Source organism: Myxine glutinosa, chromosome 13, assembly GCF_964187855.1.
Source record: "Myxine glutinosa chromosome 13, kmMyxGlut1.1, whole genome shotgun sequence".
Lineage (NCBI taxonomy): Eukaryota > Metazoa > Chordata > Myxini > Myxiniformes > Myxinidae > Myxine > Myxine glutinosa.
In genome coordinates, this window is record NC_136273.1 from 10,608,693 (window position 1) to 10,631,192 (window position 22,500).

The 22,500-nt window shown below is 46.0% G+C and overlaps 1 protein-coding gene across 5 annotated transcripts in view; it reads left to right on the top strand.

Annotated features, from left to right (window-relative positions):
• The window catches only part of LOC137438589 (ral guanine nucleotide dissociation stimulator-like 1), an 87,662-nt gene that overhangs the window by 32,724 nt on the left and 32,438 nt on the right, over nt 1-22,500 (top strand). Inside the window, exon 1 of one of the 5 annotated variants that reach the window (XM_078767068.1) lies at nt 12,991-13,204. The exons of the other annotated variants lie outside the window; for them this stretch is intronic. Coding sequence (XP_078623194.1) covers nt 13,136-13,204 — 69 coding nt within the window. The 5' untranslated portion in view covers nt 12,991-13,135. Of the gene's footprint in view, nt 1-12,990; nt 13,205-22,500 lie in introns of those variants that run through there. 5 annotated transcript variants of the gene reach the window in all.

The window sequence follows — 22,500 nt, forward strand, 5'->3', positions numbered from 1 at the left end:
CGCAGACGGCTTTTGATTCTCTTCAAAGCAGAGAAAGACCGTTCACATGCCACTTGTGACACAGGCAGCGTTAGCAGCAGCGTGTAGGCAAGCCCAATGCTCTTGTAGACATCAGTGAAGAGGTTCAACTTGAGGAGCACCTTGTAGCAGCAGAGAGGACAGGCTTTGCATGACTTACATGTACTTGGCAGAGTCTTCCTGTCCTGTTCAGACTCACTGTCCTCCTGCACTGTATAAGCATCTGCTACTGATTGTTTCAGTGTTGACCATTGTTCTCCAAGGCTTCGCAGTTCTTTTCGTAGTTGTTCCGCAGTGACACCATCATCAAATCTCAGCAAATGTTTATGCAGCTCTTCCATAGCTCCCGATGGCACTTGATCAAAGTTCCTTGGGTGAAGAAGTGAGAGATCAGCATACAATGTTGATGTTGCTGATCTGTCAAACCGCTGCTCAATGCTGCTCACAATAGTGTCCACTATTCGGTTGTACACTTCAATGTCATACTTCTTTACTGAGTCAGAAGCTGATGTAGCCTCATCTATGGACAGTTCGCCATCAATACGTTTGTGCTGTCTTTGCCGTTTTATAGGAAGGGACTCTTCCACAACAAGATTTACATCTATTTCATCCAGCTGGTCATTAGCCCATTGAACAAACTTTGCAGCTGCATCATGACAAGCTTGGAAGTCATCCCGTAGCATCTGCATATTCTCCAGCAATTCATCCACCATCCGGTGCACAGTCAGCAGATCCAGTTGCACAGTTTGTAGATACTTGGAGAGCGCTGTCATGTGGGAGAATACTTGCAGATATACTTGTGCAGTCAGAATTGTTTCAAACTGCAGGAGCCTGGCAATGTATCCCTTCACCTTGGCCTTAACAGCTGCTTGGATCTGGTCAGCAACAAGTATGGCATTAAGAGTGGTGATAACTTCCATGAAAAGCGCTCCAGTTGGGTTGTTGAATGAACCAAAAACCTTCTTCAAGGCGGCATCCTTTGACCACCATCTAGTTTCTCCGATAGTTCCCATTCGTTTCACAGTAGTGGAGTGTCGACTCCAGATGTTCATTCGCTGATAAGATTCCCGAAAGAATACTGCAATGTCATTCAGTAGTGAGAACAGTGATGCGCTAGTCACCGCAACACTTGTAGCTTCGGTCACAACAAGATTTAACACATGTGCGTGGCACAAAACATGGATCTGCATTGGAGCTTCCTTTGATAGCAGAGTACTGAAGCCTTTGTAGCGCCCCTGCATGTTTGCTGCACCATCAGTTGAGTTTCCAACACAGTTCTTGAGGCCAAGATTCAGTCCCAACAAGACTTCAGAAACAAGTTGCACAAAAGCTTCGCCAGTAGATTCCTCACATTTCACCACACTCGCTAATCTTTCTTGGATAGTGCCAGTGCTATCAACATATCTAAGAACAACAGAGCACTGGTCTTGTGTTGAGATGTCTTGAGTGGTATCAATTTCCACAGCAAACATGTCTGTTACTTCTTCAGAAATCCACTGACGTATCTTATCCCGGATAACTGTGATAACATAATTCCCTGTAGTTTTAGACAGCAAAATTACCAAGGAGCCTCGACCTCGTGAACTCTTTGCCTTCTCATGTTGCTTCTTGCTGTTCTGGACAACGTGAGAGAGATGATCGGCTGTGCAGGAATCATACTTCCGAAGTAGTTTTACAACTTCCAGAAATGTACCATGGTCGATCTCCTCATTGTCAGTGTGTATGCTGCTTCTTCATTACTTCCTCTGTAGCTCAGTCCCCTCTTTCCAATGAGTTTGACCACATCCACAACTCTTTCCAACACTTGTCGTCTCTTTCTAACCTCATCATGATGGCTACGTGCGAGCAGGTGAGAAACACTCGACTGTTGTCGATCTACCAGGTATGCTGTAGAGCATCTCAAATGAAAAGAAGAGCGTTCATGTTCTTCAACACGTGTATGTACATGTCGCCAGTCAGTCATTCCCTCGATGAACGTGGACCAGTCTGAGGTGCTGGAAAACGCCAAGCACACTGAACAGTGAAGAGAATGATTGTCCTTGTTGTATGACAACCACCATCTGTTTGTACCATCTTTTCGCATGAAACACCTCTTGACCACACGGTTGTCAGTTTTTTGATTAGGGTGGTAATTCCAAAACAGCAAACAATCTTCATCTCTACATGGTTTCTTAAAGTAGTTAATCGAGGGGTATCCCTCCTCTGCAAGTGCAGCAGCTGCAGCAGGTACATCTCCCTCAGCTGACCGCACCTGTTCGTGTTCACCAATTTGCACCAATTCTGCCAATTCAGCTGCCAATTGGTCATCTACTGATTGAGCTGCCAATTGATCATCTACCAATTCAGCTGCTGATGGTCCAGCTACCGATTCGGTATCCTTATCCCCGTGTTCACTGACTTCACCAGGCCCAGTATTAGTACTCTTGAACAGATCTAAAAGGTGTCTGCACTTTGAAGCACTATCTGACAGTTTATTTTTCTTTCGATCACGTTCCTTCTCAGCACCTCCTTTTCTTCTCTTCTGGTTTGCTTTATCCATTGTTGGTTACAGATGCAGATGCTGAAATTTTTTTTTTAGCATCGTAAGTCAGTTCGCGACATTGTTATCAATACTAGATCAGTAGTCAGTAGACCTATCTAAACTTACTTGGCCTATCGGCTCAAAATCCTTTTAACTGTTGACTTGGTAGTTTTTACAATGAAGGAAACACGTATCGGGAGTACATACGACATAGCGATTGTGAACGTAACAGCTCTGAGGCGTCTTTCGCTTCGCTTCGCAGTGACAGTGAGCACCAACATGGCGGCTCTAAGATTAAAATCTGGCTTAAAACCCCCTCACCTCACAGCCCACAGCCTTCAACCAGACATATTAACACGCTCCTCCCCCTTCATTCCCGTTCTTCAAAGCAAAGCGGTAAAAATTGTTGTGTCGTCATTATATATGCACGGTACCCGCCCTAAGGGCGGGGCTTCAATTAGGAGGCGCGATTTATATAAACATCCGTTAAATATCACACACAAATCATCAAAATCTAAACAGTATTTTTAGAATTTCAATAAAAAAACCACATCACTGTTCATATCGGTAAATATTATTCCATCGTGTTTCAAATCGTGATGAGTGATATCAACTGTACGCGTTTCTTTAGGAAAAAAAAATGGAATGATTTTGTTCGGTACCTCTTCTTCAGATTAGGAATGATTTTGTCTTCAGGATAGACAACATTGCTGATAAAAGTTCCTTTTCTCTCTTTGAAGTTCTTGGCAAACATTTTTATATTGTCACTGCTGCCAACTTGACGCCATGGCATTATTCATAACATTCATTCATTCATACATTCATTCATCTAATGATCATTAAACATTATTCTTACGCTCAATAAACGTTCATTAAACGTTCATTAAACGATTACGAAAATAAAAACGAAAAACATTACGAAATTACGTTCACACCGTCACATCAAACACCACCGTGAACACAAACATCGTCACGACATCGTCACAAACGTTACGTTACGTAATTCAAACCGTGAACACATCGAATATTGGAGAGCCCATTGCGCAAACGATTTGTTTTCTCTGGTGCGTGTTACTGGGCGGGTACCGTTGCTCGTAATTATAATGGGGCGTCAGGGGCGACCTTTTGACCTTTTGATATTTAGCGGGGAATCCCCGGGGATGGAGACAGAAGTTTTCCGTGACAAAAAATTTTCAGCAGTTTTTTATCCAGCGGTCCCAGCCCACTGGGCATGGCCCAAATGCCCTATGGCCAGTCCGCCCATGCCCCCAGACCCCATTAATGAGCGCAGATTTTGATGCGGAAATACACCTTTACACCTGCGTTAGGCGTCACATATGAATCTTGTGGCCAAGTTTCATCACAATCGCCTGTTTGGTTCAAGCGAAAATGACTGAAGTGTTTTCGGACTCACTGACTGACGACTGACTGAGTGACTCACCTACGGACTCTGCTCGATCACATAAGATCATCGGACTAAAGTCCAGTTGAACTAACTAGCAAATGTCCCGGCGTTGCTGGGTAATACAAAGTCGCTTCCTGATGGGAAAATGAAGAGAGGGAGGGTAGGGGATGGGAGAGGGGTGAGGCAGGAGATGGGAAGGGATGGGGAGGAGGTAGGGGAAGGAAAGGGAGAGAGGGAAGGGAAGTGGGGGGGATGAGACTGGGAGTGGGGAAGGGGCAGGGAGAAGAGGGAGAGAGGGGTGGGGGAAAGGAAGAGAGGTGTGGGGGAGAGCGAGAGAGACAGGGGTGGGGGAGAGGAAGAGAGAGTGGGGGAGAGAGAGAGTGGGGGAGAGAGAGAGAGTGAGGGAGAGAGAGTGGGGGAGAGGGAGAGAGAGTGGGGGAGAGGGAGAGAGAGTGGGGGAGAGGGAGAGAGAGTGGGGGAGAGGGAGAGAGAGTGGGGGAGAGGGAGAGAGAGTGGGGGAGAGGGAGAGAGAGGGGGAGGGGAGAGGGAGAGGGAGAGAGAGGGGGGGAGAGGGAGAGAGAGGGGGGGAGAGGGAGAGAGAGGGGGGGGAGAGGGAGAGAGAGAGTGGGGGAGAGGGAGAGAGAGTGGGGGGAGAGGGAGAGAGAGTGGGGGAGAGGGAGAGAGAGTGGGGGAGAGGGAGTGGGGGAGAGAGAGTGGGGGAGAGAGAGTGGGGGAGAGAGAGTGGGGGAGAGGGAGAGAGAGAGAGGGAGAGAGAGTGGGGGAGAGGGTGGGGGAAAGGGACAGGGTGGGGGAGAGAGAGGGGGGAGGGAGAGGGAGAGGGGCGAGAGAGAGAGAAAGAGAGGGGGAGAGGGTGGGGGAGAGGGAGAGCAAGAGGTGTGGGAGAGAAAGATGTGGGGGAGAGGAAGAGGGAGAAAGGGGTGGGGGAGAGGAAGAGGGAGAGAGGGGTGGGGAGAGCAAGGGGTGTGGGAGAGGAAGAGGGAGAAAGGGGTGGGGGGAGAGGAAGAGGGAGAGAGGGGTGGGGAGAGCAAGGGGTGTGGGAGAGGAAGAGGGAGAAAGGGGTGGGGGAGAGGAAGAGGGAGAGCAAGGGGTGTGGGAGAGGAAGAGGGAGAAAGGGGTGGGGGAGAGGAAAAGGGAGAGAGGGGTGGGGAGAGGAAGAGGGGGTGAGGGAGAGAAGGAGGAGTGGGTGGTGATAAGAGAGCGAGCGTGGTGTGAGTAGATCAAGCAGACAGGGACGTAGAGTCTGTTGAGTACAGTACATCAGCCGAAACCTAAGGCAGGGGACCTGCCTTAGGGTTTGTGTCCCAAAAACAAGGAGAGGGAGAGGTCGGAGGGGAGGAGGTAGGGGAAGGGATCGAAGGTTAAAGAGGCCTGTCGATTGGTGTACGTTTTATTTTTTAAAGGAAGGAAATGGATTAAATAGATTATAGCAGGAGGAGGGGGGGGGGGGGGAGGGGTGCATGTTCTTTTCATTTGATCTTTAGTCTTCCTTTGTCGGATTTGTTCCCACGGAAAATCCAGGTGCCACTGTGGAGTGTCCTGCTGCTAATTGTTTTCATCTATCTATAATTCCAGCAATCTCTGTGTGTCTGTCTGTGTGTCTGTGTGTCTGTGTGTCTGTGACCGCTGTTTCTCGACAACCACGGGTCCGATATACTTGAAACTTGCCAGGTATATTGCTGGGGACCCGAGGATGTGCCTTTTCAAGGTTTGAAATTAATCGGACAAGTACCTACCGAGCTATGTCCAAAAAACGCTTCAACCAATCAGAGAGCAGCGAGCTATCACGTGTGCCGAACCGTTAATGCAATGCAAGCGTTAATGCGTTAATGCAAGGCTTTTCTTTTTTTCCCTCTTCTCTTTCTACTTTTCCTTGCGATTAAATTGCAAACAGCCAAAATACGTTGGCGCTAATTGAATAATTGGCCATTAACACTAAAATAATCGTAACTGCGATATGCCAACTTCCGGACAGTGCAGCCTTCCCTGTTGTTGTTGTTTGCAGCAGCTGTTTGCAGCAAGGCAAGGCTTTTCTTTTTTTCCCTCTTCTCTTTCTACTTTGCCTTGCGATTAAATTGCAAACAGCCAAAATACGTTGGCGCTAATTGAATAATTGGGCATTATGTTTTACAACTAATAAAAACGAATTTGCGATTCATTCGCTTTCCTGCGCGTTTGTGTACGCGATGGCGATTTCTTTACCAAACTCCGGAAGCCGTTCGCTTTGGACCGAACCATTGCATGTAAATAGAGGGGGGGGATTGTCACCACTCGCAAGCCGTTCGCTTTGGACCAAACCATTTCATGTAAATAGGGGGGGGGATATAATTTTAGATATATATATAGTACGGGCATGCCCTAGTTGTATTCAATTCCCACTGGTTAATTATATTCATTTTACTCAATACATTTACACTTTGGGCACAATCCTTAATATTTTCTTCACTCATTATAATTGTGGGAACAGGAGAAAAAGTGAAGTTTAATGTTTTGGTAATGTGGAGAAGGAGGAAGGACATCCTTGCTGAAAGGTGAGTAAAAGATATACACTTAGTTATAAGAATCGCTAATGTGTTAAATGTTGTCAGATCTCACTCCAGATTTTGATGCTTATTTAGTGAACAGGATCCGATCTTCAAATCCGAATCCAGATTTTGACGATATGCTTAAATTAGTTTGTGAGAGGTCATCGTGGTTGCAAGGCGAGGCACGTTTCAATAGGCCGAAACAAAATGGTGGCTTAAGAACCCAGCGATGTGACAATGGGCTGACCAAGATGGCACACCACCATTTTAGAAAGGCCTTTTTGGGTTTTTTGTTATGAGCACCCCGTTAATCATCAAAAAGGGTGTTTTGCCAAACCCAAACACCCAGTTTTCATTCATGGCCTCCCTTGGAGTTCGTGAAGTATGCATGCAAAGTTTGGGCCCACTAGGTTTCATGGTTTTGGAGTTATGGAGGATACACACACACACTGCCTTTTATATTAGCTCACCTGGAATGAAGTTCAGGGGAGCTTATGCGATGGCACGTCGTCCGTCAGTCTGTTAGTCCGTCCGTCCGTCCGTCCGTCAGTCTGTTAGTCAGTCCGTCTGTTAGTCCATCCATCCGTCAGTCTGTTAGTCCATCCGTCCGTCAGTCTGTTCGTCCGTCCGTCTGTCAGTCTGTCCGTAAACACTTGAAACTTCTTCTCTGAAACCGCTGATGGGATTGCGACCAAATTTGGCACAAATGATATTTGTTGTGTTGCGACTAAATTTTATTCACGGCATTAAGAAAATCGAGGTCTAAGGGGGTTTTCCGATGGTCAAATTGGATCCAGGTTTGACCCCTCAAAATAGGAATTTGCTTTTTCCTCTGAAACTACACACACTATTTTAATTAAACTTTACCACAACCTTCATCACAACCTTCATCACCCGTGACGTACCAAAGTTTGTTCACGGCATTTAAATAATCTGCCTCTTTGTGGGTCTACGGGGGGTTAAAGTGGGTCCAAGTTTGACCCCCCAAAATAGATATTTGATTTCTTCTCTGAAACTACTCACACCATTTCGATGAAACTTCACCGCAACCTTCACCACCCGTGATGTACCAAAGTTTGTTCACGGCATTTAAATAAGCTGCCTCTTTGTGGGTCTACGGGGGGGTTAAAGTGTTTCCAGAATTAACCCCCCAAAATAGATATTTGATTTCTTCTCTGAAACTACTCACATCATTTCGATGAAACTTCACGACAACCTTCACCACCCGTGATGTACCAAAGTTTGTTCACGGCATTTAAATAACCTGCCTCTTTGTGGGTCTACGGGGGGGGGGGGGGGTTAAAGTGTTTCCAGAATTAACCCCCCAAAATAGATATTTGATTTCTTCTCTGAAACTACTCGCACCATTTCGATGAAACCTCACCACAACCTTCACCACCCGTGATGTACCAAAGTTTGCTCATGACATTTAAAAAATCTGCTCCTTTGGGGATCTATGGGGGGTGGGGCGGGGGGGGGGGGGGTTCCGCCTAAAATAGGTATTTGCTTTCTTCTCAGAAACTACATATGCAATTCTGATGAAACTTGACTACAACGTTAATCACCTGTGTTGTACCAAAGTTTGTTCCTGGAATTTAAAAAATTGGGGTCTAAAATGGTCTATGGGGGGGGGGGGGGCATGCCCCCCAACATAGGTATTTGCTTTTTTCTCAGAACCTACACACACAATTTTGATGAAACATCAGCACAACCATCATCATCCATGATGTACCAATGTTTTTGAAGGCATTGGAAAAATTGGGGTCTGAGGAGGTACATGGGGTGGGAGGGGGGAACTTTCACCAGGTGAGGGTTGCCCACCAAAATAGGTATTTTTTTGTTTGTTTATTTAAAGTCTTATGATTACGTTATTATGATAGTCCAGTCATTAAACAACAATTATTACTGCATGTTCAACAAAATTTGAACAAAAGGTTTCTCGATGGGTTTCACCTCTTTGATACCTCTACGTTAAAAAAAAAAGTTTACCAAAATATGGCATGGGGAACTACCTGAAAATAGGCCAAAGCCAAGTTAGGGTTAGGGTAGCGTATACACTATGATTACAATGTATTTATCTCGTAATGTTCACAACTTATCAAGCCAAACCACATTCTCCGCTGCCACAAAACTAGGCCGACAATCGCGCACAACTCTGCGCCATGTTTGGTGCCAACCATCATATTGTTGTGCTCATCATCTACAGAAAAGGAAAGTTTTGCTCGGTGGTGTTTGCATTGTAAAGTGGTGTATGCTGAATTTTGGCGGCAGGTAATTTGTCCTTAAGGAAACCCAGTGTTTCAGTCGTTTAATCTCCACCTCGTCATCTATAAACATAAGGGCAAAAAATACCATTGGCGCTCACCTGGTAGAATAAACAGTATGACTAAACACTGACTAAAGGTATTTTAAACCAATTTCAATGCTTACCTGGAAGATCTTTGTCCGGATGTCGAATCATAGTCCGGTCATTAAATAGTTGATGTTCAACAAAATTTGTACAAAAGGTTTCTCGATGGGTTTCACCTCTTTGATACCTCTACTTTAAACAAAAAAAAAGTTTACCAAAATATGGCATGGGGAACTACCTGAAAATAGGCCAAATCCAAGATGGCCGCCATCAAAATTAACCAAAGTGGAAAAAAATTCAAATATGGAACCAGCCGAGATAAAAACATGTATGACGAGTCTATTCATATCAGCCTGAAAAGATAAATGCATTGGAATGTATTGTTTATATGTGCTGATTGATATGATAACACAGAGATTGTGGACTGTTGAAAAAGAAATAAACATTTTAATCAAATACAAAATGTTTGCCTAATAATGGCTAAAATTATTTATTAATTATAAATTAATATATAAAATTATATAGAAAATATGAAATTATTTATAATTTTATTAATATTAATTATGCAACATCTGTTTACTTATTTTCAGGTGACTGATGTCAACTGATTGCGTCAACTGTAGACAGTAAAGAGATGGCTACCTGTGTGCTGTGCCTGGAGGGAATTAACCTGGACAAGCCTCAGGATTATGCAAAGTTGACAGAAAAAGGCTGTATTGGTATTACTAATGCCAATAGACTGCGCAAATTAGATGTTCCAGACATCGTATACACTGAAAACTGCTGTCTTGTTGTACACAAAGAGTGTCGAAGGTCTGGTCTGATCTGTCTGATCAACACTTCAACCAGTCTGATCTGAATGTGGTGAAGTGCACAATGCTATGCAGGAAGTAACGGGTATCTCAAGTCCAGGGGAGATGCACAAAGATCTCGCACAGGCAAAACTCAAGCGTGATGCCAAAGATCTGCAGTCCATCATTGATGATCTTGGAGAGAGAAAGCCATTCTCACAGAATTCTAAAGAACTGCGGAGCCTGTCATCAGGAGTGATAGCACTAGAAGGGTCAGTGGACGTTGACTCTGCTGAGACTGTTGGTGCTGCTATCCAGGTATCTATGGAGGGACTGTCAGTTTCAAAACACAAATTCACAAAAAAACAACAGGTTAATAACCTGGCTTCCTCAGTGTATGTACCTGTTGATGGTGAGAAGACCCAGATCGATCCTAAGCAACTGTATCAGCACCTCCTTGTTGCAGGCATTGGCACTATTGATATCCAGACACTGTTCCAGTATGAGCTGTGCTCCTGTCCCTCATCCTTGTTCGACACAAAACGTTTCATGCGACTTGCAGTTAAGGCTGATCTACTGAATGGGTTCGTCAAGAAGGTACCTGCATATGTTATAAAGGAGTTGCCCATCCGTGTTACCTATGTCATCGATGGAGGCGCCCTGTTACAGCGCCTGCCCTGGGCCAAGTCCACATCGGATGCCAATCTCTGCCAACCTTATATTGCGTTTGTGCGCAACCACGATACCAATGCTCACATTGTTGTGCCCATCCGTGTTACCTATGTCATCGATGGAGGCGCCCTGTTACAGCGCCTGCCCTGGGCCAAGTCCACATCGGATGCCAATCTCTGCCAACCTTATATTGCGTTTGTGCGCAACCACGATACCAATGCTCACATTGTTGTGCCCATCCGTGTTACCTATGTCATCGATGGAGGCGCCCTGTTACAGCGCCTGCCCTGGGCCAAGTCCACATCGGATGCCAATCTCTGCCAACCTTATATTGCGTTTGTGCGCAACCACGATACCAATGCTCACATTGTTGTGCCCATCCGTGTTACCTATGTCATCGATGGAGGCGCCCTGTTACAGCGCCTGCCCTGGGCCAAGTCCACATCGGATGCCAATCTCTGCCAACCTTATATTGCGTTTGTGCGCAACCACGATACCAATGCTCACATTGTGTTTGATGGCTATGGCAGTGGCCCTTCTACCAAAGATGGCACTCGTCAGAGGAGAACTGGTAGTGAGATGGGAGTGGATGTCGATTTCACTCCAGATGTTCCACATGATGTTCCACTCCACATGTTTTAGAGTTCCATTGACATTATAATTTTGTCATCAACATTGAATATATAGATGTCATGGGTTTGAATATGCGAATTGATAGAGGTTTCTAACCACTTTCTAATGCCGTTAGTTATGTACATGTACATATACTAATTTTGCATTTTTCGTCAAATCTTGGTGGCCATTTTGCATTTTATGTGACATTGAACTTGAAAATTACATTCCATGACATGTATATGTATATGCTGATATGAATAGACTCGTCATACATGTTTTTATCTCGGCTGGTTTCCATATTTATGACATTTTTCCACTTTGGTTAATTTTGATGGCGGCCATCTTGGATTTGGCCTATTTTCAGGTAGTTCCCCATGTCATCTTTTGGTAAACATTTTTTTTTGTTTAAAGTAGAGGTATCAAAGAGGTGAAACCCATCGAGAAACCTTTTGTACAAATTTTGTTGAACATCAACTATTTAATGACCGGACTATGATTCGACATCCGGACAAAGATCTTCCAGGTAAGCATTGAAATTGGTTTAAAATACCTTTAGTCAGTGTTTAGTCATACTGTTTATTCTACCAGGTGAGCGCCAATGGTATTTTTTGCCCTTATGTTTATAGATGACGAGGTGGAGATTAAACGACTGAAACACTGGGTTACCTTAAGGACAAATTACCTGCCGCCAAAATTCAGCATACACCACTTTACAATGCAAACACCACCGAGCAAAACTTTCCTTTTCTGTAGATGATGAGCACAACAATATGATGGTTGGCACCAAACATGGCGCAGAGTTGTGCGCGATTGTCGGCCTAGTTTTGTGGCAGCGGAGAATGTGGTTTGGCTTGATAAGTTGTGAACATTACGAGATAAATGGATTGTAATCATAGTGTATACAGCTAGTTTACAAATTGTTTAAGAATGCAACCTTCAAAATGACTTGTGTGCCCGGAGTAAGATCTGGAGACGTGTCTGACTGGATTTTTTTTTTTTTTTTTTTGTACACAAGATCGAGGCTCGTGAAAGAGCTAACATTAATCACACAAAAAGTCAAACCGACACATAAAACACAAAATAAGGGGAGCGGTAGACAAGATGGGGAGAGAGGGCGAAGGACACAAACACAACATTTGAGAGCAGCGATATCGAGAGAACTGTGGGAGGGAGAGGGCTTGGGGGGAGGTGGGACAGGTATAAAACATTATGAACACTGCCAGGACTTCCAGGAAAGAAGTTGGAATTTCAAAAAAAGTGGATCTGGGGTGAATTAGCGGGGGTGGAAAAGATCAAGGTTTTGGATGGGGGAAGATAAGAGATGGTGGTGAACAGCTGTTTTAAAGACCTGGAGGGAGGAGTGGGATTGAAGGGAGTGTGGGAGTTTGTTCCAGAGGCGGGAGAAAAGGGGAATGAAGGAGTGAAGGTGAGCAGAGAGCCGAGATTTTGGCAGTTTAACCATAAGAGGGTTGCTGGCAGATCTTGTGCGACCTGAAGGAATATTGGGGGGACAGAGAGAGCTGGGGGAACAAGGCCGGAGAGGTGTCGGTAGAAGACGGAAAGACCACCTACCTGCCTGCGGTGAGTGAGTGAAAGGCCCTCGGAGTTAGCTTCATCGCGAGAGATTCCAATAATTCTGAAAGCTTTGGTTTCAACAGTGTGAAGCCGAGCTAGGTGTGAGGCAGGAGCACCGGCCCATAGGGGAGAACAGTATTCCATTGAGCTGCGGATGAAAGCCTTGTATGTGGTGAGGAGCTCAGGTGTGCCGAGGAAGGACTTCGCATGACGGAGGATGCCCAGTCGGCGACTGGCTTTGGAGGCCAGCTTGGAAATGTGGTTTTCCCAAGAAAGATCATGGCAGATAGTGAGACCCAAAAGCTTGAGCGACAGAACTTCTTGGAGAGGATTGTTGAGAAAGTAGATGGGAGGGTTGTCCAGTCGATCTTTTCGGAGAGACATAGTAAGAGAGTGAGATTTGTCAGGATTGAAAGACATGTTCCACTTGTTTGACCAGTCTGTGATTTTGTCCAGGTCTGCAGAGAGTGAGGAGGCTGCAGACTGCCGATCTGAGGGAAGAGGAATGGAGCGGCAGAGAGTGGAGTCATCAGCAAAGAGATAGAGAGGATTTTCCAGAGTCGGAGAGATCATTGATGAAGACCAGAAAAAGCACAGGGCCCAGAACACCACCTTGGGGAACTCCAGCCAGAACAGGAAGGGGAGATGAGAGAAATCCATTCAGGGCCACACGTTGACTACGTGGAGAGTAACATGATGGAGGATGGTGGAGAGGTAACACATTTACCTTTGACCTGTTTAGTCAGGGTTCAATGCCTGGCCCGACTGTGTAGAGTGGCTGGTTGAGGTTTCACATGCGTGTTTTTATGCCTCCGCCCCCGAAGGTGGCCGGAGTCATTATGTTTTCGGGTTGTCTGTCCGGCCTTCCGTCCGTCCGTCCGTACGTCTGTCCTTCCATCCGTACGTCTGTCTTTCCGTCTGTACGGGCTAAACCTCGTTTTTCTCAGCAACCACATGTCTGATTAAGACGAAACTTTCAGGGTAGGAGTGACACCCATGCAGAATGTTTTTATTACAATTGTGACGTCATAGGTCATGTGGTATGCCAGCCTCACCTCTTCTATAAACGCAAATAATTAAAATTTTATTTCTCGGAAACCACTCAATGGAAAAATTTGAAACTTGGCACATTGTCATGTACTCCCAATGGGGAACAAAAGTATGATGATGATGACATCATAGCTGAAGTGGTATACCAGCCAAAAATATTTTAATCTAATTCCTTATCCTAAAAATCTGAAATTGCATGCACATGATCTATGACTCCTTTGCATTGAAATATTACATTTATGACATCATAGGTCACATGGTTTGGCAGCCATATTGGATTTCACCTAAAACCATATAAAAACATCTTCTCCCAAACCACCAAGTTGATTGACTCGAAACATTACATGTGTCATTGACTAGGCATGGCGATTAAAAGATTATCACGAAAACATTATTGGACACATGGTGTGGCAGCCATATTGGATTGAAGGAAAATATTCAATAATGATATTTCTGAAACCACTTACCCTATCGATGCGAAATTTTACAAATATCATCTCGCACCACTGTTGCATATCCTTTGAAAATAATGACATCATAGGTCATGTGGTTTGGCAGCCATCTTGGATAAAAAAACGAACCTTATCCGATCAACACGAAACTTCACAAACGTGATCCTCTACCCATACATATGCAGTGTGTACATTTTTCATGTCATATGTCATGTGGTGTGGCAGCCATATTAGCTTGAAAGCCGATATTTAAAAAAATCCATTCTCTGAAACCTCTTCACCGATCGATGTGAAACCTGTCATGGCCGGTGAAAATGTGATACTTCAAAACAGCTGAAGGGATTTAATTAAAACTTGTTTATTTTTAGGACAGTGAACGATGGCATCTACCCGTTGTGGGACTTTGTGGAGGCATATTGGCGACACAGTGGCATTGCTCTAGTTTTTCTATTATTTTATATATTTTTCATTTTTCATAGACGTGTTTGAGGACCCGTCTGCCAGAATTTGTCTGCGAATGTTAAAGATCACACCGCGTCCTTTGATGAAGAGTGGGTGCGTTACTGCCGGCACCCTGGTTAAATTACAAATCTCCACCATCTTCAACCTCAGGCCTGAGCAGCGGGCTCATGATAAACTTGGGCCAAGTTTGCATCCTCTATGAGCCAGCAAACCCCAATTTGGTGCGACATGGTTTAAGAAGGAGAGAGAGAGAGAAGGAAAGATGGACACGGAGATCTGGAGGTACTTTTGGAGACTAATCCATGCAGATAAAATGGTCTCCTTTTTAACCCATAGCTTGTTTTAACAGGGTGGGTTCATTTTTTTCTACGAATTCAAGGGGAGATGATGTCAACACAAAATAATTTGACGGCATACCGACGTGTTGGTCGGCATGTGAGTGAGATTTTCACCCTGATGAACAGTTTAGTACTTTCCTTCACATTTCGGTGTAATTTGTTTTGAAGCTAACTACCAGTTTCCATGGCTACCAACATTTGTTGAAGTCCACACAGAGGTATTTTATGGGATATAAACACCATAGTGATAAGTCTGTTTTCTTGACGGACGGGTAATCTCCCTTCCCTTTGTGTCCTCCATGACCCGCATGTCACAGAATGAGAACAGCGTGACTTTGTTGGTAAAGTCTCTTTAACCTCGTTCCTTCCTCCAGGTCTTCAGGACAGCTGTTCACCACCATCTCAGATCGCCCCCAAGCCAAAACCATGATCTTTTCTACCCTCGTTAGCCACCTCCCTCCACCCCCATCCACCCCATTCCCTCCTCCTTCCAAATTTCCAGTTTTCTCTCCGAAGAGTTTCCTTCTGTATCCATCTAGTGCACTCCATGCATCCTCTCCTGCTCCTCATTCCTCCCCATGCCCATTGTTTGTCCGTCTTGGCCTTCAACTCCGCTGTTGGTGTTTCCCTCCTCTCTGCTGTTGTTTGGCCTGTTGCGTCCTGATCCATTCGGTGTACTAGTACTAGCTCTTCCTTGAGCCTCGACTATGTATACAATAAATAAATAAATAAAAATGTAAGTTTCCACGAGTATTTCAAGAATCTGTTTTTGTTTTTTGCAAGATGGGGTGAGAGCATGTGACGGTGGAAATGCACTTGTGTGAAGACCGTTGTTCCTTCGAGTTGGGAATATTCAAAGTCAGATTGCGGCCTAATCAGGCCGAGTTGTGCTTTTGAATCGCCATTGTGTTTTTTTCCAATAAAAACGCTGCGCTCAAACCGCAGCATTGCACATACTTTTCCACGTAGACACCCACACATACACATACACCCACACAGACACAGACACATACATATACACCCACACAGAAACAAACACATACACATACAGCATTACACCCACACGTACACCCACACAGACACAAACACATACACAGACACACACACAGACACAAACACAGACACCCACACAGACACAAACACATACACAGACACCCACACAGACACAAACACATACACATACAGCATTACACCCACACGTACACCCACACAGACACAAACACAAACACATACACAGACACACACACAGACACAAACACAGACACCCACACAGACACAAACACATACACAGACACCCACACAGACACAAACACATACACAGACACAAACACATACACCCACACATACACATACACCCACACAGACACAAACACATACACATACAGCATTACACCCACACATACACCCACACAGACACAAACACATACACAGACACCCACACATACACATACACCCACACAGACACAAACACAGACACAAACACATACACAGACACAAACACATACACCCACACATACACATACACCCACACAGACACCCCCACAGACACCCACACGGGCTGCTCCTCTGCTCGGCTCAGCCTGACTCGTACACTGATGCCCAGTCCATCACAAATTGCTCCATGTCGTGTTTATACTGCTTCCTGGTATTGGAATGTCTCATCAAACGGGCTTTTCTCAGCTTGTGGTTTCACTGCAGACACTGCGGTTGTTTTCTCGACAATTTGGGAATTTCCAAACGACCTCAACTCGGGCAATTTGCTGATAGTTTATAGTTGCTCCAGCAACCATCGCAGTGTGGTAAAGGGTATGCATCGATATCGACTCGAAGATGGGAAAAACCCCGAGGGACCGTCGATGAAGTTTTTACTTTGCCTTTTCCATCATTCCATAGATCCCAAGTTTCCAGTCGTTGCGTTGTTTCTGCATCCCGTGTGGGATGTGCGGACCAGGATTCCCATGCGGTTGTGGAAATCTGGCCTTCGCTGAGGTTTCCAGAAACGCTGTGCACGGTGGATCGGAGGATATTAATGTTCCCTCAAACCGCAGCATTGCACGGACAAGTTCCACACGTTGTTATCTCGATACCGAGCTTTGGCCACCAGAACGATTCGCATTGTCGTGGGGAAAACCCCGAAATCGGAAGTTCCGTCTTCACTTCCTCTATGTTTCAAATGAAAATAGAACACTTTCTGGGTTCGTTGTGTCTTTGTCTGCCGTGCTTGTGAAACCAGGCCTGGGCATGAAGTGTCCACATAGTCTGAGGCTGCCAGCTCGTTGTGGCCACAAGTGGTGCCACTTTCCGCGGTTCCCAAGGCCGTATTCTTGGAATAGGAAAATGGCTTCAACCGCCCGTTCTGTTTCTTTGGCTTTGATTTCTCTGATGTTGTTTTTTTTTTTTTTTTTTTTTTTTTTTTTGTATACAAGATCGAGGCTCGTGAAAGAGCGAACATTAATCACACAGAAAGACAAACCGACACATAAAACATATAACATCGGGAGCGGTAGACAAGATGGGGAGAGAGGGGGCAGGACACAAACACAACATTTGAGAGCAGGGACCGAGAGACATGGAGACATCGAGAGAACTGTGGGAGGGAGAGGGCTTTGGGGGGGAGGCATGGGAAGGGGGGGGGGGGGGTGGGAGAGGTATAAAACATATGGACACTGCCAGGACTTCCAGGAAAGAAGTTGGAATTTCAAACAAGGTGGATCTGGGGTGAATTAGTGGGGGTAGAAAAGATCAAGGTTTTGGATGGGGGAAGATAAGAGATGGTGGTGAACAGGTGTTTTAAAGACCTGGAGGGAGGAGTGTGATTGAAGGGAGTGTGGGAGTTTGTTCCAGAGGCGGGAGAAAAGAGGAATGAAAGAGTGAAGGTGAGCAGAGAGCCGAGATTTCGGCAGTTTAACCATCAGAGGGTTGCTGGCAGATCTTGTGCGATCTGTAGGAATATTTGGGGGACAAAGCACAGAGAGAGCTGGGGCAGCAAGGCCGGAGAGGAGTCGGTAGAAGACAGAAAGACCACCTACCTGCCTGCGGTGAGTGAGTGAAAGGCCCTCAGAGATAGCTTCATCGCGGGAGATTCCAATGATTCTGAAAGCTTTGGTTTCAACAGCGTGAAGCCGAGCCAGGTGTGAGGCAGGAGCACCGGCCCATAGGGGAGAGCAGTATTCCATTGAGCTGCGGATGAAAGCCTTGTATGTGGTGAGGAGCTCAGGTGTGCCAAGGAAAGACATCACACGACGGAGGATGCCCAGTCGGCGACTGGCTTTGGAGGCCAGCTTGGAAATGTGGTTTTCCCAAGAAAGATCATGGCAGATAGTGAGACCCATAAGCTTGAGCGACAGAACTTCTTGGAGAGGATTGTTGAGAAAGTAGATGGGAGGGTTGTCCAGTCGATCTTTTCGGAGAGACATCGTAAGAGTGTGAGATTTGTCATGATTGAAAGACATGTTCCACTTGTTTGACCAGTCTGTGATTTTGTCCAGGTCTTCAGAGAGTGAGGAGGCTGCAGACTGCCGATCTGAGGGAAGAGGAATGAAGCGGCAGAGAGAGTTGTTTTTCCTTCTTCTTCTTTATTTTGATACTGTGGTTTGCCATGCAGACAGTGTTGCCATGCTGCTGTTGATGCCGATGTATGGTACTTGTTGGCATAATGACAGCGGAAGAGAAATTTAAGAGTCATCATTGTCATTCATTCTCCTTCGGTGAGCATACTCAATGGTTCACCTTCTGGGATGGCACCCCGTCCATCTGGGATGGCTCCATGTCCGTCTGGGATGGCACCATGTCCGTTTGGGATGGCTCCATGTCCGTCTGGGATGGCTCCATGTCCGTCTGGGATGGCACCCCATCCATCTGGGATGGCACCCCATCCATCTGGGATGGCTCCATGTCCGTCTGGGATGGCACCATATCCGTCTGGGATGGCACCATGTCCGTCTGGGATGGCACCATATCCGTCTGGGATGGCACCATGTCCGTCTGGGATGGCACCATGTCCGTCTGGGATGGCACCCCGTCCATCTGGGATGGCTCCATGTCCGTCTGGGATGGCTCCATGTCCGTCTGGGATGGCACCCCATCCATCTGGGATGGCACCCCATCCATCTGGGATGGCACCCCATCCATCTGGGATGGCTCCATGTCCGTCTGGGATGGCACCATATCCATCTGGGATGGCACCATGTCCGTCTGGGATGGCACCATGTCCATCTGGGATGGCACCATGTCCTTCTGGGATGGCACCATGTCCATCTGGGATGGCACCATGTCCTTCTGGGATGGCACCATCTCCATCTGGGATGGCACCATGTCCGTCTGGGATGGCACCATGTCAGTCCTCGTACACGCTGCCAGCTTGGCTTGCGTGTAAACTCTTGTTTCCCCCTACTTCCTCCTCTTCCGTAAGTTCCTCTTGTTGCCCCCTACTTCCTCCTCTGCCGTAAGTTCCTCTTGTTGCCCCCTACTTCCTCGTCTTCCGTAAGTTCCTCTTGTTGCCCCCTACTTCCTCCTCTTCCGTAAGTTCCTCTTGTTGCCCCCTACTTCCTCCTCTTCCGTAAGTTCCTCTTGTTGCCCCCTACTTCCTCCTCTTCCGTAAGTTCCTCTTGTTGCCCCCTACTTCCTCCTCTTCCGTAAGTTCCTCTTGTTGCCCCCTACTTCCTCCTCTGCCGTAAGTTCCTCTTGTTGCCCCCTACTTCCTCGTCTTCCGTAAGTTCCTCTTGTTGCCCCCTACTTCCTCCTCTTCCGTAAGTTCCTCTTGTTGCCCCCTACTTCCTCCTCTTCCGTAAGTTCCTCTTGTTGCCCCCTACTTCCTCCTCTTCCGTAAGTTCCTCTTGTTGCCCCCTACTTCCTCCTCTTCCGTAAGTTCCTCTTGTTGCCCCTACTTCCTCCTCTTCCATAAGTTCCTCTTGTTGCCCCCTACTTCCTCCTCTTCCGTAAGTTCCTCTTGTTGCCCCCTACTTCCTCCTCTTCCATAAGTTCCTCTTGTTGCCCCCTACTTCCTCTTCTTCCGTAAGTTCCTCTTGTTGCCCCCTACTTCCTCCTCTTCCGTACACTAAAACAATGTTTGTTGATTGGTTGGTTGTTTTTTTTTCCGACTGATATCCATTTGTAACGAGTGGGCTTGCTGAGCGGTATTTTCCCCAGGGGATTTTCCCCAGGGGATTTTCCCCAGTCAGCTTTCATTCCACATTTATTTTAAATCGGACGCATAATGCCAGCGGAATACCAACAAGGAGGCTTCTCTGCCGTCATTTTCTCAGGAGCATTTATGAAATACATCTTGTGCTTCTTTTGTTGATGTATTGATGTCGTTTTCTTTTCTTATCTTCGGAGAACCCGCCGCTGGGAGATGTCTTTGGACAGCTTTTATTGTCTTTTTTTATGCCTCCGGCGACGAGGAATTATGTTTTCGGGTTGTCCGTCCGTCCGTCCGTCCGTCCGTGATAGGTTTTCGTTACCGCGATAACTTGAGAACGGCTGAAGGGATCTTAGTCAAACCTCGTGCAGGTCTGTATAATGAGGTAAAGATGAACTGGTTAGATTTTTGGGGTCACGAGGTGAAAGGGCAAACGGTAAAGGTCAGAGGTCATGTTAGGTAGAAATGTGATAACTTGAGAACGGCTGAAGGGATCTTAGTCAAACTTGATGCAGGTCTGTATAATGAGGTAAAGATTAACTGGCTATATTTTTGGGGTCACGAGGTCAAAGGGCAAAGGTCAGAGGTCATGTTAGGTAGAAATGTGATAACTTGAGAACGGCTGAAGGGATCTTAGTCAAACTTGGTGCAGGTATGTATAATGAGGTAAAGATGAACTGGTTGGATTTTTGGGGTCACGAGGTCAAAGGGTAAAGGTCAGAGGTCATGTTAGGTAGAAATGTGATAACTTGAGAACGGCTGAAGGGATCTTAGTCAAACTTGGTGCAGGTATGTATAATGAGGTAAAGATGAACTGGTTGGATTTTTGGGGTCACGAGGTCAAAGGGTAAAGGTCAGAGGTCATGTTAGGTAGAAATGTGATAACTTGAGAACGGCTGAAGGGATCTTAGTCAAACTTGGTGCAGGTCTGTATAATGAGGTAAAGGTGAACTGGTCAGATTTTTGGTGTCACGAGGGCAAAGGGCAAAGGTCAGAGGTCATGTTAGGTAAAAATCTTGTTACCGCGATAACTTGAGAACGGCTGAAGGGATCTTAGTAAAACCTGGTGCAGGTATGTATAATGAGGTAAAGATGAACTGGTTAGATTTTGGGGTCACGAGGTCAAAGGGCAAAGGTCAGAGGTCATGTTAGGTAAAAAATCTTGTTACCGCGATAACTTGAGAACGGCTGATGGGATCTTAGTCAAACCTGGTGCAGGTATGTATAATGAGGTAAAGATGAAATGGCTAGATTTTTGGGTCACGAGGTCAAATGCCAAAGGTAATGTCAGGTAGAAATGTGATAACTTGAGAACAGCTGAATGGATTTAAATCAAACTTGGTACAAGTATTGCAATGATGTAATAATGTGGGCGTAGGTATATCAGTCGACGTCGTGACGTCAAAGAGTGCCGTTCTACGTATGAAGAGGCGCACCGGCTTGATCGAGTGGGTTGCGAATTCTCCTGCAATCAAGAGCTACGGTTTGGGGTTTGCACCTGGGGCTTTGAAGTTATTTGATTGGAGGAAAACTCCGCGTGCTTATTCGTTGGAGTCGACCCGTGCATTGACATCGGGCAGCTCGTCGTTCGGAGAGATTCTGTGACGATGGTCCCGGTCGGCCATCGAGTCAGGCGGTCGGTAAACCGAAGGAACTCTCCAGATCTTTCCTTTACGCACGGATGAACAGGGTAGGGCAGCACCGCAGTGGCTCCATTTCCGTCGGGGAGTGAGCCGATTGACATGCCAGACGTCCCCAGTCATCCATGGGCTTGACAGACATGTGCGTTCAATTGATGAGGCCTGTGTTGCGGCCACAAGGCCAAAGAGGCATTTTTGGATTGCAGGCCCTGATATAACACACATTGTGCTGTAACACCGATGACGGCATTTTTAAGCATTATTCTTTATCTTTCTCTTCCGCCCACTCTTGTTTGAGTTTGTTCTGCCCCCCTTGCCCACCTTTACAAAGTAGATAATACTGAAGACTTGTCCTTTTTGTTTTTGTAAACGATCAAAATGTCACACTTTGTCATGAACCGGTTTGCTTACTTCTGTTTCTTGGTATTACCTTTGCGTCTCACCTGTTTTTGTTTGCCTTTTCAAGGCCACCACCCACTGCAGCATGTGACGAAATGCCATTTTGATTCGCTGGCATTTGTAGCATACCTGTTTCTTTCTTTACGTCGTATAAATGCAGGTATTGCTGTACGAATGGGCAACCTGAGCTTTGGTCTGATGTCCTGACATGAGGGACCGTGGTGAACGCCTCTTGTCTCTACCCGTCTTCGTTGTCTCAACACCTCACCCGACTCTTGCCATCAACTTGCTGTTATTGCTTGGTTATAATATGGGCTGTTAGTACGTGCTGATACATGTTACTAAATTGTTAACCGTAATCACTGTGTTCCTGGATGCAAATCACATTCACAAAAATATAGAAAAGACAAGAAATATCAGTGGATGAGAGGTGTCGAGTTCCTACCATTTCCTGTTTATGGAAGCGAACAGCGGTACACGCAGGGACACACACTGACAGACATGCAAAGACAGACACACACCGACAGAC